The sequence below is a fragment of the Somniosus microcephalus genome, chromosome 28, assembly GCF_052327205.1.
Source record: "Somniosus microcephalus isolate GS21.2 chromosome 28, FLI_Smic_1.0, whole genome shotgun sequence".
Classification (NCBI taxonomy): domain Eukaryota; kingdom Metazoa; phylum Chordata; class Chondrichthyes; order Squaliformes; family Somniosidae; genus Somniosus; species Somniosus microcephalus.
Genome location: NC_141014.1, coordinates 44,759,536 through 44,786,108, shown reverse-complemented (window position 1 = coordinate 44,786,108; position 26,573 = coordinate 44,759,536). Strand labels below are relative to the sequence as shown.

At 47.7% G+C, this 26,573-nt stretch overlaps 1 protein-coding gene across 2 annotated transcripts in view; it reads right to left on the bottom strand.

The window, feature by feature from the left end:
* The window catches only part of LOC147099711 (circularly permutated Ras protein 1-like), a 166,732-nt gene that overhangs the window by 44,835 nt on the left and 95,324 nt on the right, over positions 1–26,573 (bottom strand). For both annotated transcript variants that reach the window (XM_085969104.1, XM_085969105.1), the window contains exons 10-14: positions 19,259–19,348; positions 18,479–18,630; positions 14,177–14,258; positions 4,944–5,071; positions 142–226 (exon numbers count right to left, since the gene is read on the bottom strand). In XM_085969104.1, the coding sequence (XP_085825230.1) occupies positions 142–226; positions 4,944–5,071; positions 14,177–14,258; positions 18,479–18,630; positions 19,259–19,348 (537 nt within the window). The remainder of the gene's footprint in view (positions 1–141; positions 227–4,943; positions 5,072–14,176; positions 14,259–18,478; positions 18,631–19,258; positions 19,349–26,573) is intronic.

Genomic DNA, 26,573 nt, shown 5'->3' with positions numbered 1-26,573 from the left:
CTGCCCCAAGTTACCTTCAGTCCCTATCCCTGAACTGCAGTCCCCAGTGCCAATTCCCATCCCTAGGGCCCCACCCCAGCCTCCAGTCCTTAGCTTCTACTTTCAAGCCTTGTCTCATCTCTCGCCCCCAGTTAATCTCACCTTTCCTCCGGTTTTATCTGCTAGCTGTCCCAGTTCTGGTAATCCGCAGTCAGTGCCTTCGATAGTCAACACAGAGACGACCACCCTACAAGGGAAGATTAAACTGAGTTATTGTTAACGTCTCCTCAGGATTGTGAGACATTGCATCGTACAGTCCAGGAACAAGCTCTCCAGAAACTACCACATCAGTTGTTTGACTGCCCCAGGATTCTATCATGTTTTATTTTGGGCAGGGTGGGGGTGGGGAGGAGACCTAGCTCATTATTTTTCGATCCTGGGACCATTCCCTGATAGAGAGGGAGCACAGGTTGAATACTATTTCAAATCCTGCTAGAAGCTGGACCTGATATTAGTAGGAACCCTCATTGATTCCCCTCTCCTAACTCGGACATTATGGTCCATTTTGGCATTCCCCATCACCACCAGGAATCTGGGCACTCCTGGTCGAGTGGACTCAGCTACTGAGTCATAGAGTCATAGAGTTATACAGCACAGAAAGAGGCCCTTCGGCCCATCGTGTCTGCGCCGACCATCAATCCCTGTCCAGTCTAATCCCATTTTCCAGCATTTGGTCCATAGCCTTGTATGCAATGGCATTTCAAGTGCTCATCCAAATGCTTCTTGAATGTTATGAGGGTTCCTGCCTCTACCACCCTTTCAGGCAGTGAGTTCCAGATTCCAACCACCCTCTGGGTGAAAAAGTTCCTCCTCAAATCCCCTCCAAACCTCCTGCCCCTTACCTTGAATCTATGCCCCCTTGTTATTGACCCCCCTACTAAGGGGAAAAGTTCCTCTTTATCTACCCTATCTATGCCCCTCATCATTTTGTACACCTCAATCAGGTCCCCCCTCAGCCTTCTTTGCTCCAAGGAAAACAACCCCAGCCTGTTTAGTCTTTCTTCATAGCTGAGGCACTCCATCCCAGGTAACATCCTGGTGAATCTTCTCTGCACCCTCTCCAAAGCAATCACATCCTTCCTATAGTGAGGCGACCAGAACTGCACACAGTACTCCAGCTGTGGCCTCACCAGCGTTTTGTACAGCTCCATCATAACCTCCCTGCTCTTATATTCTATGCCTCGGCTAATGAAGGCAAGTATCCCATATGCCTTTTTAACCACCTTATCTACCTGTTCCGCTGCCTTCAGGGATCTATGTACATGTACACCAAGGTCCCTCTGACCCTCTGTACTTCCTAGGGTCCTACCACTCATTGTGTATTCCCTTGCCTTATTTGTCCGTCCAAAATGCATCACCTCGCGCATTTCAGGGTTAAATTCCATTTGCCACTTTTCCGCCCATCTGACCAACCCGTTTATATCGTCCTGTAGCCTGAGGCTTTCCTCCTCGCAATTTACCACCCCACCAATTTTCGTGTCATCTGCAAACTTACTGATCATACCTTTTACATTCTCATCCAAATCATTTATGTAGATCACAAACAGCAAGGGTCCCAGCACCGATCCCTGAGGTACCCGACTGGACACAGGCTTCCAGTCACAAAAACAACCTTCGACCATCACCCTCTGCCTCCTGCCACTCAGCCAGTTTAGGATCCAACGCGCCAAGGCACCCTGGAACCCATGGGCTCTTACCTTCTTGACCAGTCTCCTATGCGGGACTTTGTCAAAAGCTTTACTGAAATCCATGTAAACCACATCCACAGCATTTCCCTCATCCACACACCTAGTCACCCCCTCGAAAAATTCAATCAGATTGGTCAGACATGATTTACCCTTGACAAAGCTATGCTGACTATCCCCGATTAATCCTTGCCTCTCCAAGTGGAGACTAATTTTGTCCCTCAGAATTTTTTCCAATAATTTCCCTACCACAGATGTTAGCCTCACTGGCCTGTAATTTCCTGGTTTATCCCTGCTACCCTTCTTGAATAATGGTACTACGTTAGCTGTTCTCCAGTCCACTGGTACATCCCCTGTGGCCAGAGAGGTTCTGAAAATTTGTGTCAGAGCCCCTGCAATCTCCTCCTTTGCCTCACACAACAGCCTGGGATACATCTCGTCCGGGCCTGGGGATTTATCCACTTTTTGGCCTGCTAAAACCGCTAGTACCTCCTCCCTCTCGATGCTAATATGTTCAAGTATGTCACAGTCCCCTTGCCCGATTTCTATGTCTGCATCGTCTTTCTCCATAGTGAACACAGATGCAAAAAATTCATTTAAAACCCTGCCTACATCATCTGGCTCTACACACAGATTGCCACTTTGGTCCCTAATGGGCCCTACCCTTTCCCTGGTTATCCTCTTGCCCTTAATATACTTATAAAACATCTTAGGATTTTCCTTTATTTTGCTCGCCAGTGTTATTTCATGACCCCTCCTCGCCCTCCTAATTTCTTTTTTAAGTATGCCCCTGCACTTTTTATACTCCTCTAGGGCTTCCTCCGTCTTTAGTCTTTTGTAACTGCCAAAAGCCCCCCTTTTTTTCCTAATGCATTTTTGTATATCCCTTGTCATCCAAGGTTCCCTTTGCTTGTTGGTCCCACCCTTGACCTTTACAGGAACATGTTGGCGTTGTACTCTCTCTATTTCCCTTCTGAAAGTCTCCCACTGCTTTGATGTGGATTTTCCTATAAGTAGCTGCTCCCAGTCCACTTTGGCCAGATCCTGCCTTATCATATTAAAATCGTCCTTTCCCCAATTTAGAACCCTTATTTCCGGGCCATCTTTGTCTTTTTCCATGACCACCTTAAATCTTACCGAATTATGGTCACTGTCGCCAAAATGCTCTCCGACTGACACTTCCACCACTTGCCCGGCTACATTCCCTAGAATTAGGTCCAGTACCGCCCCCTCTCTTGTCGGACTTTCTACATGTTGGCTCAAAAAGCTCTCCTGGATGCACTTTAAGAATTCTGCACCCTCTAAGCCTTTCACACTCTGACTATCCCAATTAATATTGGGGAAGTTGAAATCCCCCACTATTATTACCCTATTATTTTCGCACTTCTCTGAGATTTGCCTACATATCTGTTCCTCTATCTCCCCCTGACTGTTTGGGGGCCTATAGTACACTCCCAGCAAAGTGCTTGCCCCCTTTTTGTTTTTAAGTTCTACCCATATGGCCTCATTAGAGGAACCCGCTAATATATCATCCCTCCTTACAGCAGTAATTGATTCCTTAATTAATATTGCAACACCCCCTCCCCTTTTACACCCCCCTCTGTCTCGCCTGAAGATTCTATACCCCGGAATATTGAGCTGCCAGTCCTGACCCTCCCTCAACCATGTCTCCGTGATAGCAACAATATCGTACTCCCATGTGTTCAGCAACAACTTCAGTTCATCCACCTTATTTGCAAGACTCCTTGCATTAAAATAAATGCCTTCCAGCCTTGCCATATTCCCTTTTGCCTTCATGTATTTGCTCTGCCTTCCCAGCTGACTTGTTTTTTCCTCCGTATTTGGCTGTAAATCACCCCCTACTATAGTTCCACTCTGTATCCCATCCCCCTGCCAAGTTAGTTTAAACCCCCCCCAACAGTGCTAGCAAACCTTCCCGCAAGGATATTGGTCCCCCTCTGGTTCAGGTGTAAACCGTCCGACTTGTACAAGTCCCACCTTTCCCAGAAGCAGACCCAGTGATCCAGGAAACTAAAGCCCTCCCTCCTGCACCATCCCTTTAGCCACGCATTCATCTGTTCTATCTTCCTATTCCTATACTCACTAGCACGTGGCACCGGGAGTAATCCAGAGATTGCAACCTTTGAGGTCCTGCTCTTTAATCTTCCACCTAGCTCCTTAAATTCTTGCTGCAGGAACTCATCCCTCTTTTTACCTATGTCGTTGGTACCAATGTGGACCACGACCTCTGGCTGTTCACCCTCCCCCTCCAGAATGCCCTGCAGCCGCTCAGTGACATCCTTGACCCTGGCACCAGGGAGGCAACAAACCATCCTGGATTCACGTCTACGGCCACAGAAACGCCTATCTGTTCCCCTTACTATAGAATCCCCTACCACTATTGCTCTCCCACTCTTTTTCCTCCCTTCCTGGGCAGCAGGAGCACCCCCAGTGCCAGGAAGTTGGCTGCTGCTGCCTTCCCCTGGTGAGTCATCCCCCTCAACAGTATCCAAAGCGGTATACTTGTTTGAGAGGGGAATGGTCACAGGGGTCTCCTGCACTACCTGCCTGCTTCTATTGCTCCACCTGGTGGTCACCCATTTCCTTTCTTCCTGTGCAGCCCTACCCTGCGGTGTGACCAATTCACTAAACGTGTTATCCACGACCCTCTCAGCATCGTGAATGCTCAACAACCCATCCACCCGCAGCTCCAGTGCCTCAATGCGGTCTGCTAGTAGCTGCAGATGGATGCATCTCTGGCACACGTGGTCATCAGGGGCACCGGCAGTGTCCCTGAATTCCCACATAGAGCAAGAGGAGCATATCACGGGGCTGGGCTCTCCTGGCATGACCTTCCCTTTAATTACTTTAAATTAATTTACTATCACCAATTAAAGATATCTCTAAGGCACTTGTATAGTCTACCAACAGTCCCTGCTATACCAGAAAATACCCTAGTAACTATAAACTACAGAGTTAAAGTTTAAAAAAGAGAAATACTCACCAACCAATCACTTACTGGATAAACCTACCGAGTCATCAATTACTTTCTAACTTTCAACTCCCCCATTGGTTAGTTTCTTACCAGTGTTTAGTGACTCTCCGTGACAGCAGCTGAGGTGAAGATTTCATCAGGAGTGCATGAACCTGAAGTCCGCCACACTCTGATGAGGTCCATTGCTGCAGTATGTTATCAGGCATACTGTGACTGGCACTTACCCCTGCATCACTGCATATTCAGCAAGGTGACTGTAGAAAAGCTTTGAGGACTGATACATCTCTTCTTCCTTAATGCCCTCCAGATTTCCCAGGATGGTGTTAGCTCGCCCATCTGTACAGATTATAACCTGAAAAATGCACAAAGTCACTAAAACTGTTGTTGAATTTCTCTGTAAATCACTTTAAAATGAGTTGCTAATACCACATAAAACCAATATCAGGGAAGCTCCACATCACTGCAAAGGGAGCAGAAAATCTCACACATTAGTTTCCTCATCTTTCCCCATAGGAAAGACACAGGCGATACTCCTACAATTCCTTGGGGGCTAAATTCGATAACCCTCAAAAACTGACGCAGGAATCGTGATGCGCGATTAACCCGCGCTCGTTCAATGTGATGTAGGCAGCACACACCAACTGATTAACATGATTGCAGCCAGTGCTAACCGTGCCATTGATTGGCTGCATGCATCAGCAGGGGGCCCAAAATCATGCTGTGCTAGCACTACTTAAAGCTGCGGAGGAAGAGGCGCTGGAGATCAGTAGAGTTTCGGCGTCCCTGGCCGTCGGAGATGGGGAGGCAGGGACCTCCTAGCCGCCTGGTGACACAATTAAATATCAGCGATCCACATGTCATACAATACTCAGTCATGTTGACTTGATTCTAGCAACGAATGAAATATGATCACCTTAATAATGCTAAGTTATAACATACTTACCTTGCCAGTACTAATTCACATCTTTACTCTCTGCCAGGGCCTTCACGTGTTTAGTAGCAGTCGGTGGACCTCCCGAATGCCGAATCCTCAGCGGAGCTGATTCCTTCTGAGGGTGAATCATTGCAGGACTCATGCTTACCATGCACCAGCTCAGATACTCGTACTTCAGTGGATCAATGAAAAGGATAATAGTTGAGGGGCAGCAGAGAATGTGCAATGTACTGACAGGCCTTCCAAGCACACTGTCCACGATTGTATATACAGTGGAGGGGTCCCCCTCAAGCAGGAGTGGGTTAATGTCGCAGGGCATTGCAAGGATGTCTTCTTCCATGGATAGATTGGCCAACTCCGTGGAACAACAATCGTGGCAATCAAGTGAGTCCATGTACACCTTGACTGCGGCTGTGCAGACTCTGGATGCCAACATGTCTGGTGCCTTAAATAGGATGACAGACACCTAATCTGTGGCCTTAGAGCGGGTCACTGATCTGCACCAAAGTGCTCTCCAGCAGAATGCTAGCAGTGACGTGCGGCTGGGCCATGAGAGAGATGATGGCAAAAGGCAAAATGGAAGTGGGGACTCCACTCAAAGTGCTTCCACTTCTCACCTGTTGCCTCCCCCTCAGTCAGTGTCCCACATGCTGCCTCGTTTCCCAATGGGTGAGTTTGCCCCTGCACAGGTTCAGGTGGAGCAGTCTTTGGCGGGATCCTCACGGGCTCCAAAACTCAAAGGACGTCGGCCAAGAGCATCTCAGCAGTCAGAGCAGCGTTCGAGCAACCTGCCTCTACCTTTGCGGAAGTCACGCAGGTTGCACCAGGTAGGAGTTGTGCAGAGCGAAGCACACCACGATCATGCTGGAGACCTTGGCTGGGGAGTTCTGAAGGGCGTATCCAGACCTGTCTAGACACCTGAAGTGCATCTTGAGCATGCTGATGGCTTGTTCTGGTGGTCATATGGCTGTTGTTTTACCGCTCAATGGTCAGGTTTCTCACAGTGTCATTGGCTAAGTTTGAACTGGGTATCCCTTGTCTCCTAGCAGCCATCTCTTAAGTCTGTTTGCAGGTCCAGATAGGTCACGGAGTTTGGACTGCCCTAGGACAAAAGCATCATGACAGCTCCCTGGGAATCTGGCGCACACCTGCAGAAATATCTTTTTGTTGTTGCACACCAGCTGAATATTGATAAAGTGGATGCTTTCTCTTTCTGGAAGGAGGAGAGCATGCCAGGGGATCTCAGCGACACCGTAATTGTGACCATCTTCAAGAAAGGTGACAAGTCCGGTTGCGGTAATTACAGAGGAGTTTCCCTACTGTCTGCCACAGGGAAAGTCATCACAAGAATCCTCCTCAATCGCCTTCTCCCAGTAGGCGAAGAGCTCCTCCCAGAGTCACAATGCGGATTCCGCCCACTAAGGGGCACAATGGACATGATCTTCACCGCACGTCAATTACAAGAGAAATGCAGGGAACAACACCAACCGCTGTACATGACCTTCTTTGACCTCACAAAGGCCTTCGACACTGTCAACCGTGAGGGATTATGGAGTGTCCTCCTCAAATTCGGCTGCCCTCAAAAGTTTGTCACTATCCTCCGCCTGCTTCACGATGACATGCAAGCCGTGATCCTGACCAACAGTTCCACCACAGACCCAATTCACGTACGAACCGGGGTCAAGCAAGGCACCAACGCTCTTCTCGATCTTCCTTGCTGCAATGCTCCATCTTACCCTCAGTAAGCTCCCCACTGGAGTGAAGCTAATTTACAGAACAAACGGGAAATTGTTCTACCTCCATCATCTCCAGTCCAGATCCAAGGTTGTCCCATCCTCTGCCGTCGAATTACAGTATGCAGACGACGCTTGCGTCTGCGTTCACTCGGAGGTCGAACTCCAAACCATCGCCAAACCTCAGGAAGCGTACGAGAGCATGGGCCTTACACTAAACATCCATAAGACAAAGGTCCTCTACCAACCTGCCCCCGCCACACAGTACTGCCCGATTATCAAAATCCACGACAAGGCCTTGGACAACGTGGACCACTTTTCATACCTCGGGAGCCTACTGTCAACAAATGCAGACGTCGATGACGAAGTCCAACACCGCCTTCAGTGTGCCAGTGCAGCCTTCAGTTGCCTGAGGAAGAGAGTGTTTGAAGACCAGGACCTCAAACCCGGCACTAAGCTCATGGTCTACAGAGCAGCAGTGATACCCGCCCTGCTGTATGCCTCAGAGACATGGACCACGTACAGCAGGCACCTCAAAGCACTGGAGAAGTACCACCAACGCTGCCTCCGCAAGATCCTGCAAATCCATTGGCAGGATAGGCACACCAACATCAGTGTTCTCACTCAGGCCAACATCCCCAGCATCGAAGCTTTGACCATGCTCGATCAGCTCCGATGGACGGGTCGCATTGTCTGCATGCCCAATACGAGACTCCCAAAACAAGCACTCTACTCGGAGCTCCGACACGGCAAGAGAGCCCCAGGTGGGCAGAGGAAACGCTTCAAGGACACCCTCAAAGCCTCCTTGAAAAAGTGCAACATCCCCGCCGACACCTGGGAATCCCTGGCCCAAGACCGCACAAAGTGGAGGAGAAGCATCCAGGAAGGCGCTGAACACCTCGAGTCTCTTTGCCGGGAGCAAGCGGAAGCCAAGCGCAGGCAGCGTACGTCAACCCAAACACCCCACCCACCCGCCCCTTCAACCACCGTCTGCCCCACCTGTGACAGAGACTGTGGGTCCCGCATTGGACTCATCAGTCACCTGTGAACTCATTTTTAATGTGGAAGCAAGTCATCCTCGGCTCCAAGGGACTGCCAAAGAAGAAAAAGATTGATAGAGTGGAAGCCCTTGCGGTTTACGAATACTCCTGGTTAATCTGGGGGTGCCCGGCTTGCCATGTGTGTGCAGTCGACGATGCCCTGCACCTGTGGGAAGCCAGAGACGCAAACCCGAATGCCTGCTCATTCTGACTGGCGTCATCACAAGCGAAGTTCACGTAACTGCCAGCCTTGACAAACAACCCATCATTGACCTGCCTTTTGCATTTGTGGGCCACCGACTGGGAGATCCTGGATATGTGTCTGGTAACGACCAGTAAGGATCTGGAGGTGAAAAGTTGAGGGCGGTGGTGACTCTGACTGGCAATAGTAATGTGTAGCCACCAGGTCCAGCAGGGGGCAGGTCTTCTTCTGCCACCACCTGATGTGACAATCACAGCCTCTGGAAGCATTACTTTTCCAAGAGGTCAAGGAAAATCAGCCTCTGCCTGTCGACCCTGTGTCTCGGGCAGTGCCTCCTACGAGCGCGACCTCTCTGCCGCTCCCCACAGCAGGCTGTTGCTGCTGCTAATGGTCACCTTGCTCCTCGTCTGTGGTCCAATCTAAGGCAGCCACAATACCATTCCTGATCTTGAATCTCAATACCTCCAAAGTGCACAGATTATCCTCTCAATCGAAGTTGTCTAAACGTAATAACAACAGAAAATGCTGGAAAAACTCAGCAGGCCAGGCAACATCCGTGGAGAGAGAAATAGTCAACGTTTCAGGTCGAAACCCTTTGTCAAGACTGAAAAAGCACAGGAAATGAAACAAATTAAAAGGCCAGTTTGGGGGCTGGGAGAGAACAAAAGAGAAGTGAAGAGACATTAAGAGGTATTGAAAACGAGGCGAGATGGTGATAGGACGAGTGGAGACAAAAGGCGGCTCTAGATTGGGTGTGAAATGCGCTGGTAGAGTGGGAGGGAGGAAATGAGTGGAGTTAAAGGAGAAGTTGTTCAATGTGAGAACAAGTTGACTCTGTTTCTCTCTCCACCGATGTTGCCTGGCCTGCTGAGTTTTTCCAGCATTTTCTGTTGTTATTTCAGATTTCCAGCATCTGCAGTATTTTGCTATTGGCTAAACGTACCCTTTCCAAGTGGGAGGTACGAAAGCTGCTGTGAGCACTGAGTATTTGTTGATGACTTTGAGTGAGCCCCATGAACTGCTGTTTAATCCTCTCACCTTGGTTTCGATGGCAGCTTTCGGGAACTCGTGCACTAAGTGGCAGTCAAAATCTCATCAAAAGTGGCTCATTTCATTATTAGAAGCCGCAACCTGCCCTTCCGGTGGGGGTTACGCACACACATTGAAACGCGCCCGAGTTAAACCTGGACATCTGTGCGTTGGAGCCGGCTTCTGGATGTATTGACATTTTCGCGCGCTTTACTATTAAAATTCCCCAGTGTCTGTAAAACCTCCCCACCATTAGGCTGACTGGCCTGTAGGTGCCGGGTTAGTCCCTCTGCCCTATTTTGAAGTCTTGGTTGCACTGTGAGGAGGTTCTGGACTCGTGTCCGGGAGCTTTGCTCAAATGCCCTTAGGAATCAGAGAGGAATTTCCTCTTGCATTTTGCTTTCCCTAGGATTATGTGGTGGGGAGGAGTCAATGGTGAGTTTGGTTCCATTCCACTTATCTTTCCTCCTCTATTCCTCTTATAGCACACTAACCCTATCGGCTCATTTTGCATTACATTTCTTCAATCTATTTTCATGATGATTTCTATTTGCTCCGAATTCATCACGACTTACAACTCACCTATATTTTCGTAATTCGGTACTGCCTCAGTTCTTATATATTTAGACCATTCATCATACTCCTTAGTTAACGTTCCCTATTTTTTTTCCAGACCTGCCCCCTACATTACCAGTTTAAAGCCTTTCCCACTGTCCTAATCTATAGGCTGGTGTAGAGTGAAAGTCTTCCCATCATTCATCCTTCCCGTCCCCTGGAAGTAGCCCCAATGCTTGAGGAATATGAAACCCTTCTTCTGACATCAAGCTGTATGTTGATCTGCCTTACCTCTCCTTCCCTAACTGTTCCAGCTTCTGTAGCTTTAGAAAGCACTGACAGGGCAATCAGGCAGCGGCCCAAGGAGATCAAAAAATCACTCTTTTCAACAGTGCGAACAAAACCAAATGTTTGCATGGAGCAGGAAAGGTGGATTAAAAGTAGAGAAATGCAAAAGATGGCATAGGCCAGGAATACGTTTGGGGAACAGTTTAACAACTAGGAGAGGGATACCATCAGGGTCAGAGGTCAGATTCCAGAGACATGGCGGGGATAAAATGTGACGTTAACTGAAGATATTACAGATTGATTAAGATGCCAGGTATAACGGGCAGCGAGAGACAGAATGTTGGACTGAGGTGTGGTACCAGATTTAACACAGGGTGCAAATTGAGGAAGGAAACCTCTTGTGCAACAAGAATAAAATCCCTGACACAGGCTCAAACGTGAAAGCAGCAGTTGAATCAGAGAATGGTAACAAAAAATTTGCAACAATTTTGCCAGACTTTAGATGATAATATGACAAGAACAAAAGAAATAGGACCAGGAGTAGGCCATTTGGCCCTTCCAGCCTGCTCCAGCAATTGATAAAATCATGAAAGCCAGAAGGAAAAATTTAATGAGTCAATCAATTTGAAATCGGAGAATCCGACCGCTAAGTTGTCTTCTGGGTTTCATGCACGCAATTCTGCCCCCGCTTGAAATACACCTTCACATTGATAGTGGGGCCTCTGTATTTATAACTCACAGCCCATGTCGCTTTCTCATTCCATGTCTCTTTAGCAGCTTTTATTCCAGAGTTCATTTTGTTCAGAATCCCAGATATCCGTGATCTCGCTCGCACATGTTCAATATAATATCTGACCCTATTACCCAGTGGCAGCATTGTAGACCCAGATTCCGTGGAGTTAGATTTCACGCTAGAATGGTTTTTCTCAAGTTGTGCGTTATTTGATGGAAAGAGGAAAAACATAAGAACATAAGAATTAGGAGCATGAGTCGGCCATTCGAGCCTGCTCCGCCATTCAACAAGATCATGGTTGATCTTCTACCTCACCTCCACTTTCCTGCACTATCCCCATATCCCTTGATTCCCTTAATATCTAAAAATCTATCGATCTCTGTCTTAAATATACTCAACGACTGAGCCTCCACAGCCCTCTGGGGTAGAGAATTCCAAAGATTCACCACCCTTTGAGTGAAGAAATTTCTCCTCATCTCAGTCCTAAATGGCCGACCCCTTATTCGGAGACTGTGACCCCTGGTTCTAGACTCCCCAGCCAGGGGAAACATCCTCCCTGCATTTATCCTGTCAAGCCCTGTATGAATTTTGTATGTTTCAATGAGATCACCTCTCATTCTTCTAAACTCTAGAGAATATAGGCCAAGTCTACTCAATCTCTCCTCATAGGACAATCCCCCCATCCCAGGAACCAGTCTAGTGAACATTTGTTGCACTCCCTCTATGGCAAGTATATCCTTCCTTAGGTAAGGAGACCAAAACTGTACACAATACTCCAGGTGTGGTCTCACCAGGGCCCTATATAATTGCAGTAAGACATCTTTACTCTTATACTCAAATCCTCTTGTAATAAAGGCCAACATACTATTTGATTTCCTAATTACTTGCTGTACCTGCATGTTAACTTTCAGTGAGTCATGTACAAGGACATCCAGGTCCCTCTGAACACCAACATTTCCCAATCTCTCACTATTTAAAAAATACTCAGATTTTCCATTTTTCCTACCAAAGTGGATAACTTCACATTTCTCCACATTATATTCCATTTGCCATGTTCTTACCCATTCACTTAGCCTGTCTATATCCCCTTGAAGCCTCTTTGCATCCTCCCCACAACTTACATTCCCACCCAGCTTTGTATCATCAGCAAACTTGGATATGTTACATTTGGTCCCCTCATCCAAATCATTGATGTAGATTGTGAATAGCTGAGGCCCAAGCACTGATCCTTGCGGTACCCCACTAGTTACAGCCTGCCAACCTGAAAATGACCCGTTTATTCCTACTCTCTGTTTTCTGTCCATTAACCAATCCTCAATCCATGCTAGTATATTAACCCCCAATCCCATGAGCCCTAATTTTGTTTAATAATCTTTTGTGTGGCATCTTATCAAATACCTTCTGAAAATCCAAATACACCACATCCACTGGTTCCCCCTTATCTATTCTGCGAGTTACAACCTCAAAAAACTTTAACAGATTCATCAAACACGATTTCCCTTTCATAAATCCGCGTTGACTCTGCCCAATCCTATTATTATTTTCTAAGTGCCCTGTTACCACGTGCTTAATAATAGATTCTAGCATTTTCCCTACTACTGATGTCAGGCTAACTGGTCTGGAGTTCCCAGTTTGCTCTCTCCCTCCTTTCTTAAATAGTGGGGGTACATTTGTTACCTTTCAATCCGCAGGAACCATTCTAGAATCTATGGAATTTTGGAAAATGACAACCAATGCATTCATTATCTCCATAGCCACCTCTTTCAAAACCCTAGGATGTAGGCCATCAGATCCAGGGGATTTATCGGCTTTCAGTCCCATTAATTTCTCCAGTATTATTTTTTTACCAATACTAATTTCTTTCAGTTCCTCATTCTCACTAGACCCTTGGTTCTCCACTATTTCCAGGAAGTTTATTGCGACTTCTTCCGTGAAGACAGACACAAAGGACTCGATTTTCAGTGTGCCGTGGAGTCGGGTTTGGAGGTATGCGGGGGGTTAAATTCCCGAAATCGGGGGTCCCAACCCCATCCCGCCCCCAACCCGCCTCCACGCCAATTTCAAAGGAGGCGGGTACCCGCCCCGCACTGGGACCCGCCTACCCGAGGCGGGAAGGGATTAGTGCCAATTAACTGCCTGTTAACAGGTAGTTAACGGGCAGTTTTTAGCCTAATCCCTATTTTTAAGCTTGAACTGTGGGAATCCCGACGGCTCCAAACCACGCCAAGTTGGAGGAGTCGGGTCGTTGGGTTGAAGGGCTTGGAGGGGCGAGATGTCGGTGTTCAGGTGATGTGTGCATGAGTGCAAAGGTAAGTGTGTTTGGTGTGTCTAAAGTGATTAAATAAGTTTTACATACCTTTTCTTACTTTTTCAGCCTTCCTTCCTTTAGGTTCGAGGAGTCCCTCATCTCGCCGGCACAGAAAGCAGAATGGCTGCGATCTGTCAAAAGTGACAGCCTGCAGCTTTCTGTGCAGGAGAGATTTCTAATTGAGTCTGTGGAGAAGGACTCAGGTTAGAAGTAAGACTGTCAGTGTTTGTGAAACGCTGATATTTCATCTGTCAAAACGTCTTGACAGATGAAATTTCAGTCTGTGATGTCACCTGTTGCCAGGTGGCCCTTCATTGGCCTGCTGAGCCCACTGGGCGGGCTCAACAAGGTCAATCAAGTTAAAATTGCGTGGATTGGCCGCATCTCGATGGAGGCGGGACTACAACCCCGAAAGTTGTAGTCCCGCCTCCAACCCGACTTCTGAATGAAAATCCAGCCCAAAGTATTTGTTTAATTTCTCTGCCGTTTCCTTATTCCCCGTTACAATAACGCGCTGTGCCAGTACAGGATTATTGTGCCAAATAAGGTAGGACTGATTTACAGAGTGATTTATTGGAAAGTATTCTGTCAAAGACAGTGCACACGCAAAAAACAAATCATCACTTCCAACTGACCTTGGAGCCTGGTTTCTGGGAGGCCATCGCTATGGATACTAGTGCTGCTGGACCCAGTGCTGTAGCACCACACTCTTGCAACCTGAAGATACATGGGAGGGCATGAACAATGCATGCACAAGTCATATATTTCCCAATACTACAAAGAAATACATTATTAAGTTCTTGTTAAAGTAAAGCACTGTTTGTTTTCACCAATTCTCCCTGTTTCCCTCCGCAGACACGGACTCTCAATGGGCTACAGGTTCCACAGGCACTGACTCTCACTGGGGAACAGGTTCCACAGGCACTGACTCTCACTGGGGAACAGGTTCCACAGGCACTGACTCTCACTGGGGAACAGGTTCCACAGGCACTGACCCTCACTGGGGAACAGGTTCCACAGGCACTGACCCTCACTGGGGTACAGGTTCCACAGGCACTGACCCTCACTGGGTTACAGGTTCCACAGGCACTGACCCTCACTGGGGAACAGGTTCCACAGGCACTGACCCTCACTGGGGAACAGGTTCCACAGGCACTGACTCTCACTGGGGTACAGGTTCCACAGACACGGACTCTCAATGGGCTACAGGTTCCACAGGCACTGACTCTCACTGGGGAACAGGTTCCACAGGCACTGACTCTCACTGGGGAACAGGTTCCACAGGCACTGACTCTCACTGGGGAACAGGTTCCACAGGCACTGACCCTCACTGGGGAACAGGTTCCACAGGCACTGACCCTCACTGGGGTACAGGTTCCACAGGCACTGACCCTCACTGGGTTACAGGTTCCACAGGCACTGACCCTCACTGGGGAACAGGTTCCACAGGCACTGACCCTCACTGGGGAACAGGTTCCACAGGCACTGACTCTCACTGGGGTACAGGTTCCACAGACACGGACTCTCAATGGGCTACAGGTTCCACAGGCACTGACTCTCACTGGGGAACAGGTTCCACAGGCACTGACTCTCACTGGGGAACAGGTTCCACAGGCACTGACTCTCACTGGGGAACAGGTTCCACAGGCACTGACCCTCACTGGGGAACAGGTTCCACAGGCACTGACCCTCACTGGGGTACAGGTTCCACAGGCACTGACCCTCACTGGGTTACAGGTTCCACAGGCACTGACCCTCACTGGGGAACAGGTTCCACAGGCACTGACCCTCACTGGGGAACAGGTTCCACAGGCACTGACTCTCACTGGGGTACAGGTTCCACAGGCACTGACTCTCAATGGGCTACAGGTTCCACAGGCACTGACCCTCACTGGGTTACAGGTTCCACAGGCACTGACTCTCAATGGGCTACAGGTTCCACAGGCACTGACTCTCACTGGGGTACAGGTTCCACAGGCACTGACTCTCAATGGGCTACAGGTTCCACAGGCACTGACTCTCACTGGGGTACAGGTTCCACAGGCACTGACTCTCAATGGGCTACAGGTTCCACAGGCACTGACCCTCACTGGGTTACAGGTTCCACAGGCACTGACCCTCACTGGGGAACAGGTTCCACAGGCACTGACTCTCACTGGGCTACAGGTTCCACAGGCACTGACCCTCACTGGGCTACAGGTTCCACAGGCACTGACTCTCACTGGGTTACAGGTTCCACAGGCACTGACCCTCACTGGGTTACAGGTTCCACAGGCACTAACTCTCACTGGGTTACAGGTTCCACAGGCACTGACTCTCACTGGGGTACAGGTTCCACAGGCACTGACCCTCACTGGGTTACAGGTTCCACAGGCACTAACTCTCACTGGGGTACAGGTTCCACAGGCACTGACCCTCACTGGGGAACAGGTTCCACAGGCACTAACTCTCACTGGGTTACAGGTTCCACAGGCACTGACCCTCACTGGGTTACAGGTTCCACAGGCACTGACCCTCACTGGGGAACAGGTTCCACAGGCACTAACTCTCACTGGGTTACAGGTTCCACAGGCACTGACCCTCACTGGGTTACAGGTTCCACAGGCACTGACCCTCACTGGGGAACAGGTTCCACAGGCACTGACCCTCACTGGGGAACAGGTTCCACAGGCACTAACTCTCACTGGGTTACAGGTTCCACAGGCACTGACTCTCACTGGGTTACAGGTTCCACAGGCACTGACCCTCACTGGGTTACAGGTTCCACAGGCACTGACCCTCACTGGGTTACAGGTTCCACAGGTACTGACTCTCAATGGGCTACAGGTTCCGCAGACACGGACTCTCAATGGGCTACAGGTTCCACAGGCACTGACTCTCACTGGGGTACAGGTTCCACAGGCACTGACCCTCACTGGGGAACAGGTTCCACAGGCACTAACTCTCACTGGGTTACAGGTTCCACAGGCACTGACCCTCACTGGGTTACAGGTTCCACAGGCACTGACCCTCACTGGGGTATGGGTCCCACAGACACTGATCCTCATGGGGTATGGGTCCCACAGACACTGACCCTTATGGGGTACAGTTCCACAGACGCTGACTCTCACTGGGGTACAGTTCCACAGACGCTGACTCTCACTGGGGTACAGTTCCACAGACACTGACTCTCGCTGGGGTACAATTCCACAGGCACTGACTCTCAATGGGGAACAGTTCCAAAGTCTCTGACTTTTGCTGGTGTACTGATGAAAGCTGGACTATGCCAAAAACTACAAAGAGGTCGAGGAGGACAATGAGGGTTAGTGCACGATGGTCACGGCCACAGAGGATGTAATTTGTAACTCATTAGAATCGTTTCAGTGATGTAGCAGGGATGGAAACTCGATCAGAGGAATTCAAACATGGAGTCATGGGAAAGCTGGACATGAATTTAGTAAGGAACAACACATTCGAAGACTTTGGAGAAGAAGGGGAGATTGGAGATAGGGCAGTAGTTTGCAAGGACCAGTCGAGGATGATAGTGGCGGTTTTGAAAGGGAGGGGGACATTTACTGAGGAGAGGGAACCATTGATTCTATCACCTAGCATGGAGACCAGGATGAGAAGTTAGAATGGGAATCACGGGAGCAGGAGCTGGGTCCCAAGGATGAGGTGAGCTTGGAGGGCATGAGGGACAGAAGAGAAAAACGAGAGAAATATATGGGTTCAGGACTAGGATGAGGAGAGCTGGTGGGCAGTACATTTCATTAGAGTGTTATCTGTGAAACCAATCCAATTTTTAAAATAAACAAATACAAATTTGAGAGAATTCAGATATAATTTAACATTGCAATTTTGTTGATGCTTCCAGTCTACATTCATCAACTTCCTTCACATCATCATTTTAAGATTGAGCTGCAGCAGAATAACTTTGTAACTGCTTCCTTGGTGAAGAGTCGGCAGTGAAGGTAGATTTTCTGCCTCGGTCTGTTCCTGGGGCAAGTGTGGGTAGGGGTAGATTACCTCAGGTGTAAAGCACATCTGCCTCCCATCCTTCCTTAGATTCTCTTTTTCCTCATCCAACTCGCCAAATGCCAGATGGATACACTAAGGAAATCCCAGTCTGCAGTGGTTGCTGCAGAAAACCAGTAGGCTGAGAAAAGGAGGGTATCAAAAGAACAAAAACATGCAAAAAGGTCTGATCAAAAGCAAAAAACAATGAAAATGTAGCAAAATTACTTCAAAAGGTTGTAATAAATGAACTGCTAATGGAACAGTAAAAGTAGTGCAACTGGGTCAGATTTTCCAGAGGTCCTCCCAATCTCTGCCGTACATGTGGTGGAGGTTTGGCAGATACCTCAGAGAAACATCATGACAATTTCTCTAGAAATTTCACTGATTTTCTGCTGAAGTTCTGGCAGGAGAGCAGGAGCAAGCCCATGGAAATTCCAGGCACTCATCTTTAGGAATCCAACTGTCAAAGACCTGGCCATTGCTGCCTCCAGCAGCTGTTCTATATGAATCCACAATGCTGTCAGTGCACTCTGGTGGAAAGCACAGGAATTAATTTATGACAGCTGTCGAAATAAATTGATGAGATTCTCCCTTTTAGTTTGCCTCGCACACATTCAGCAAGCAAGATTCAACCCCAAGTCCTACTAATCCAATTTCCTGCACTCTGTTTATTGTGCACCTGCGTAAAGGGTGTTTCTCATTGGAATGTTTACCCGGTAGAGACAGTGAAAAATATACAAGTAGCGAGAGAACGAGGCAGTTGGAGAGAAAGGTTAACATTTTGGTTTAAACCCTTCATCAGAGTTGGGTTCCACCTGAAACATTAACTTGTCTCTTTCAGATGTTGACGGACGCAAAGCAGATTTCAGGCATTTTCTGTCATTATTTCCAACATTTCTGGTTTTTCTTTTTACTTCTACCAGAACACAGACGTAACTCACAGGTTTATGTGGCAACGTAGTGCGTCCCTGCTCTCCAAAATACAATGTGGCAGCGCCGCCTGGGCACCCTGCGTCTTCAGGTAATTTTGATCAATTAACTCAAAGTCTTGCAGAGTCCGCGGGGAGGTCAGTCCATCTCCATAGATTGTTACCTGTGAAATCAATCAAATTCACGAGAGTTCTAATATAGTTTAACATTGTAATTTTGCTAATGATTAAATTTAAAGTACGGCAAACTTCAACGAGATGAGAAATGAATTGACTGCAGTAAACTGAGCTGAGATATCAATGGGTGAACACGCAAACTGTGGGATGCATTCGAATTACTTAGTACAAACCAATACATAACCCTAAAAAGCAATGTCCTGGAGATTCGGTACAGCCCTTGCACCTGAATGGTGAGACCCAAGGGGTCCCCAATATTAGCCCTCAGGCCTCAGTTATAATGGAGCCGGCAAACCCGAACAGCCCACCGGTAAATGGCTCGGGGTTCAGGCCAGGGATCGTGGGATAGGATAGGGAGAGGAGGCCAGTGTCAGGAGAGCCATAATCTAACTGAATGCCCTCTTCCCTAATTAGTTAAGTTTAATCTTTTACTACAGGGACAGCAGTTTCCAGAATCTCCTTATGAGTGGCAGGTGATCAGCACACTTCACCACAATGTGGGAACGCATGAACACTCGTATCCTGACCACTGCATGACTGCACACCAGAGGACATAGCAAGTCTTTGCAACCAATCACGGTGAAGAGTTTGGCCATTCAGCTCCTCCTCATCTACCTCATCGTTGAAGGTAACCAAGGCGACTCTTGTCCGAGGTGACGTTTGAAAAAGATAGTCGAGCGACTGGATCACAGCCTCTTGTACAGCCTGTAACAAAGCAACACAACAGACCAGGTTAGGAGCGACTGACTCATTTCAGATTTAGCCTGCCCATTTAAGGGAAGGTCATCCATTTTTTTTTTGTTTCAGGCACTTTCTGTCAGTTGTGCTATTCATCTATGAGGTTGCCCAACACGGAGTGCCTTGTGCATTGAGTGGTGCTGGAGTTTTGCTAAGTGGGAGAGTTCGGATAAGTGGGAGGTGAGGGTGTGTTTTTTGCTCTGTTTTGTTCCCCACTCCCAGGCTTGGACAACACTGTGGAGGCGGAGCAGTGAGACGAGTCAACCAAACAGGCCCCACAGACAGTATTCAAGGAGGAGGTTGGTGATCAGCTGGTTGGTTGGTTTTCTTCCTTCTCTTCTCTTTTATACCTTTAAGTTGGTAAGTCCTTTGAATAGTGGTGTGACATTATCATCTATATCCGGGCAGGATCTTCATAACTAATAATAACAAATTTAATTAATTATATAGAATGGAGCAGGTGATGTGTTACTGTTGCGAGATGTGGGAGCCGGTGGTCCCCATTGAGGCTCATGGTGATTACATCTGCGACAAGTGTTTGCTGCTAGAGGAACTCAAGTTCCATGTTATGGAGCTTGAGACCGAGCTTCAGACACTGCGACACATCAGGGAGGGGGAGAAGTTCCTGGACTCTATGTTTCAGGAGATGATCACACCTATGAAGTTAATTACTGCAGATGTAGTCCGTGGTCAGGGACAGGACAGTGTGACTACGAGTGAGGAAGGTACAGGGATCCAGGATATAGTGTTGAAGGAGACGCAGCCCTTGTTCTTGTCCAGCAGGATCGAGGTTCTTACTCCCTGTGAGGGCGGGAGCGGGGACTGCAGGGAGGATGAGCAACCTGGCCACAGCACCGTGGTACAGGGGGCCATTCAAGTGGAGGGAGTAAAAAGAAATGTTGTAGTGGTAGGGGATAGTATCATTAGGGGGATAGATAGGGTTCTCTGCAGTCAAGAGCGGGAGTCCCGAAGGCTGTGTTGCCTGCCCGGTGCAAGGGTTAAGGACATCTCTTCTGGGCTGGAAAGAAACTTGGAGTGGGAGGGGGAGGATCCAGTTGTCGTGGTCCATGTTGGTACAAACGACGTAGATAGGACAAGGAAGACGGTTCTGTTAAAGGAGTATGAGCAGCTAGGGGTCAAATTAAAAAACAGAACCTCAAGGGTAATAATCTCTGGGTTATTACCTGAGCCACGAGCGAATATGGCTAGGATAAATAAAATTAAAGAGTTAAATGCGTGGCTCAAAGACTGGTGTGGGAGAAATGGGCTTTGCTTCTTGGGACACTGGCACCAATACTGGGACAGGAGGGAGCTGTTCCATTGGGACGGACTCCACTTGGACAGTGCTGGGACTAGAGTCCTGGCGAATCATATAACTAGGGCTGTAGAGAGGGCTTTAAACTAATTAGTGGGGGGGAGGTTTCTAGAGAGCAAATAATAGAAATGACAACAGAGAAGGTCATAGACTTAGGTAGCAGTGGGGGAATTAAAAAACAGAATGTGTCAGGAAGAGACAGAAGGTATGGAGCAAAAAGTAAAGTACTAAAAAGGGAAAAAACAGGAACTAAGTGTTACAAAACATATTTGAAAGTTCTTTATCTGAATGCACGTAGCATTCGTAACAAAATGAATGAGTTAACGGCACAAATAACGACATATGTGTATGATCTTGTGGCCATTACAGAAACATGGCTGCAGGGTGACCATGACTGGGAATTAAACATACCAGGTTATTTAACAATCAGGAAGGACAGGCAGGAAGGGAGAGGAGGTGGGGTGGCTATGTTAATAAAGGAAGGAATCACTATAATACAGAGAAATGATATTGGGTCAAAGGAGCAGGATAGTGAAACAGTTTGTGTGGAGATAAGGAATAATAATGAGAAAAAAACACTAGTGGGTGTAGTCTATAGGCCTCCGAACAGTTGCAACTCTGTTGGACGGAGTATTAATCAAGAAATAGTTGAGGCTTGTAATAAGGGAACAGCTATAATTATGGGGGATTTTAATTATCATATTAACTGGACAAATCAAATTGGGCAGAGCAGCCTTGAGGATGAGTTCATTGAGTGTATTAGGGATGGGTTTCTTGAGCAGTATGTAACTGAACCGACCAGGGGGCAAGCAACCTTAGATTTGGTCCTGTGTAATGAGACAGGATTAATTAAAAATGTCCCGGTGAAGGATCCCCTTGGAATGAGTGACCATGGCATGGTTGAGTTCCATATTCAATTGGAGGGTGAGAGGGTTGGATCTCAAACAAGCGTGCTGAGCTTGAATAAAGGAGACTATGAAGGTATGAGAGCGGAATTGATTAGAGTGGACTGGGAAAATAGATTAAAGGGTAAGACGGTACATGATCAGTGGTGTACATTTAAGGAGTTATTTTACAACTTCCAAAAAATATATATTCCACTGAGGAAAAAAGGCTGTAAAAGAAAAGATAGCCATCCGTGGCTAAGTAAAGTAATTAAGGATAGTATCCAACTAAAAACAAGGGCATATAAGGTAGCCAAATCTAGTGGCAGGATGGAAGATTGGGAAGTCTTTAAAAGACAGCAAAAAATAACTAAAAGATTGATTAAGAAAGGGAAGATAGATTATGAAAGTAAATTAGCAAAAAATATAAAAACAGACAGTAAAAGTTTCTATAGTTATATAAAAAGAAAAAGGGTGGCTAAAGTGAATGTTGGTCCCTTAGAGGATGGGACCGGGAAATTAATGGTGGGAAACATGGAGATGGCAAAAACACTGAACAATTATTTTGTATCAGTCTTTACAGTAGAGGACACTAAGAATATCCCAACACTGGACAAACAGGGGGCTCTGGGGGGGGAGGAACTAAATACGATTAAAATCACTAAGGAAGTGGTACTTGGTAAAATAATGGGACTCAAGGCGGATAAATCCCCTGGACCTGATGGCTTGCATCCTAGGGTCTTGAGGGAAGTAGCGGTAGGGATTGTGGATGCATTGGTAATAATTTTCCAAAACTCCCTGGACTCAGCAAAGGTCCCGGCAGATTGGAAAACTGCTAATGTAACACCCTTATTTAAAAAGGGTAGTAGGCAGAAGGCTGGAAACTATAGGCCTGTTAGCCTAACATCTGTGGTTGGTAAAATGTTAGAGTCCATTATTAAGGAGACAGTAACGGGACATTTGGATAAACATAATTTAGTAGGACAAACTCAGCATGGTTTCTGTGGTGTATGTGCCTTTAAGAGCCCCAGGTGTGCGTAATGCCGGTAATTGCCACTTGGGCTATATAAGCCTGTGTATTGTGTATATCCTTTAGAAACCCCCCCCCCCAGACTTGCTTAGTAAATACCTATGAACCAACTCCTGTCTTCAGTGTCTTTATCTACACACGGACACTACAGTGGCGACGAAGTGGAAACGGACTTACCTGCAATTCGGCAGCACCTCAAGGACATCGATTCCTCCAGCGTCCAGAAGACTCAAGGAAGTAAGAGAAACTGTGGTTTCACCAGCTGGCCAAGCTGGTGACAGGTACTGCGCTAATCCTTCCTGGGCGTCAGGCTGGAGCTCCAGCGGCGGGCTCTACAGCTGAGACAGGCAGCGAAATCGGAGGCAAGCAATAACGGACTGGGAGGGTGCACTCGAGAGACGGCCGGCGCGGCAAGCAGGTCAGCGTTTAGACCTCCGTCGGGAACGAGTCTCCAACAGTGAATAAACGGAAACCACAGTAAAACAGCGTTGTTATCGGTAGCAGCGGCGGGAAAGCGCGGGAAGCGCCATATCGTTGCTACAGAGAGAAAAAAAAAAGCACGGGAAGCGCCATATCTTTTCTGAAATGCCTAAATCTGGTAATATTGAGGCTTTTGATGGCGAAATAGAAGATTGGACCACATACGTGGAAAGAGTAGAGGTTTATTGCACTGCAAATGGAATAACAGATGAAAAAAAAGCTTCAGTACTTCTGAACTTAATGGGCGCGAAGACATACGGGCTGTTACGAAATTTAATCACTCCAGCCAAACCAAAGGACAAGACTTTTAAAGAAATTGTTGATACCCTGCAGGAGCATTTAAACCCAACACCGCTGCTGATAGCAGAACGATTCAAGTTCTTCAAGAGAAATCAACACAAGAATGAAAGTAACGCTGATTACCTAACCGAATTAAGAAAGCTATCAAAGTACTGCCAATTCGGAGCAGGACTATCAGATTATCTTCGAGACAAATTTGTTTGCGGTCTCTTAAGTGAAGGAACACAAAAAAGACTGCTTTCTGAAAAAGATTTAACATTGGACAAAGCTTTCAGTATGTCTGTATCATACGAAGCAGCAACAAAAGGAGCTGCAGAGATACAACAAGAGACACAGGACTTCGGCACCCATAAAATGACACAGGAGTTCGGAAGATGTTATCGCTGCGGCAGATCCACCCATAACCAGAGGGACTGCTGGTTCAAGGGCAAAGCATGCAGGCAATGTGGTAAGATTGGACACATTGCACGGGTATGCCAATCTGGACAAAATAAATCCACTGACAGAAAACAAAAAATCAATAAAGAAAAGTACAGGAAGGTACAAATGATGACGGACAATAGCTCCGAAGACCAGAATAGCGATAGCGACTCCGGAAACAAGAGACTAAGCTGTCTCAAATTACATAATGTACTTGCCAAAGAGGATTACCAAACCATTTGGGTTACCCTCACAATAGCAGGGTCCCCAGTTAAAATGGAGCTAGATACAGGATCAGCTCTAACCGTAATAAATCGACGAGATTACGAGAGGCTATTTTCGCATATACCTCTAAAAGACACATCCATTATCTCACAAACATATACGGGACAGAAAGTCTACCCCAAAGGAAAAATAAGGGTGCCTGTGGTATACAACGGCAAAGAAATACAAAAGTTGTATTTATACATTCTACAAGATGGTGGTCCACCGTTGTTGGGACGTGAATGGATAAGGAAGATACGTTTAGACTGGCACTCCATTCAGGCACTGACGGTGACCAGTAAGGAAAAAAACAATGATGACATCATACCTGAACGATTAAAAGACATCTTGGCCAACGCCAAAGAAGTGTTTCAAGAGAAACTAGGAACCTTGAAAGGCATCACCGCCTCAATAAAAGTGGAAGATACAGCAATTCCAAAAAATTTTAAGGCAAGACCGGTGCCATACGCAATACGTCCAGCAGTCGAGGCAGAGCTGAAGAATTTGGAAAAGGCAGGCGTATTATCCAAAATAGATTGGAGCGAATGGGCAACACCCATCGTTCCAGTCATGAAAAAAACATTGAAAAATAACTCTGAGGAACAGAAAAAAATTCGCATCTGTGGGGACTTTAAGGTGACTGTAAACCCGGTCCTTCACACGGTACAGTATCCTCTTCCGAGGATAGAAGATATTTTCGCCTCACTATCCGGAGGGAAACATTTCACAAAAATTGACTTGGCACAGGCATATCTACAGATGGAGGTTGAGGAGACCTCTAAAAAGTATCTCACAATAAACACACACAAAGGCCTGTACCAGTACAATCGACTGGTTTTTGGAATAGCATCAGCTCCAGCTATCTGGCAAAGAGCTATGGAGCAAGTCCTGCAAGGGATTCTGGGGACTCAATGCTACCTAGACGACATCCTTATAACAGGAGAAAACGACAACGAGCACCTTGCCAATTTGGAGCAGGTGCTCACTAGGCTGAAAGAACGGGGCCTACGAGCAAATCGCCCCAAGTGCGAATTTTTCCAAAATCAGATATCATATTGTGGCCACATAATTAATAAGGAAGGGTTGCATAATGTGGTAAACCACTTTTATCGTTCACTATCGTTACACTATAGTTATCACTGTTATATCATTATCACTGTTCACACTGTTGTATCACTATACGAGGTCGCCTCTTGTCACGCTGTTATACCTGGGCTGACCACTGCTGACTCCGCCCATGGCTCCACCTACCTGCCCAGGTATAAAGGTGGTCGACTGGCTGGTATTCCTCCTTGTTGGATCCGATCACCCACGAGGGTGGGCTCTGTTATTTAGCCAATAAAAACCTATAGTTACTTTCTTAACTCGTCGCTTTTCATTGGATGAATTGATAGGTATATCAATTTTATTGGCTAAATTTTAAAATGTCGACACCTGGACAGTCAAACGACCAGCCAAGCGACCAGCCAGACGCCCAGCTACAACAGCCACAGCAGCCTGCCTGGCTGCGAGCCCTCAGACCACCGTACCTGGATCTAAATCCACAGGCAGCAAACTCAGCCCTCGACTTTGAACACTGGCTGAGCTGCTTCGAAGCCTACCTGGGAGAATCCGGCGTGCCTCAGAAATCCATGCTAAGAGTTCTGAACGCCCAAGTGAGCCCTAAAGTATTCGCACTCATCCGGGACCTCAAAACATACGAGGACGCCATCAACCGGCTGAAAAGACAGTACCAAACCCTGGTAAATTCCATGTATGCCAGACACCTCCTAAGATCCCGCCCGCAACAGCCAGGAGAGCCCGTGGAGGAATTTTTACGGGTGCTACAAGCACTCGGCAGAGACTGTAACTTTAAAGCGGTAACGGCGGCAGAAAATACTGAAGACAATGTCCGCGATGCCTTCGTGAAAGGCCTGCGGTCCGACTACTCACGGCAAAGACTACTGGAAGCAAGGGACCTCGACCTGGACAAAGCTGCAGCCCTCGCTCTCTCTCTACAAGTGGCCCATCGGGACCTCGAGGCCTACTCAAGGTACTGTAACTCGCGACCCTGGGACTTGGGACCGACCCCGACCGCGATACCCCCCGCAGCACCCCCCCTGGGACCTACCTCAGCGTCGGCGTCCCGGACCCGATCGAGACCGCCACCCCCGGTACCAGCTCCGACATCGGACCCCCGCGATCGGGCCGCCGGCTGCTTCTTCTGTGGCCAGGCGAAACACCCGAGGTCGCGCTGCCCAGCCAGGAACTCTACCTGCTCAAACTGTACGAAGAAAGGCCACTTCGCTAAGACCTGCAGAGGTGGATCATCAGAGGCCAGCAGTGCCTCATGCGAGCTGTGGGGGCGGCCATCTTCCTTCAAGGCAACAGAGGCCAGCATCCCCACATGTGACTCATGGGGGTGGCCATCTTTGATACAGGCAACCGACACCAGCAGTGCCTCATGTGAGTTACGGGGGCTGCCATCTTCTCCGCCATTTTGTCCAACCTCTTGGGAGA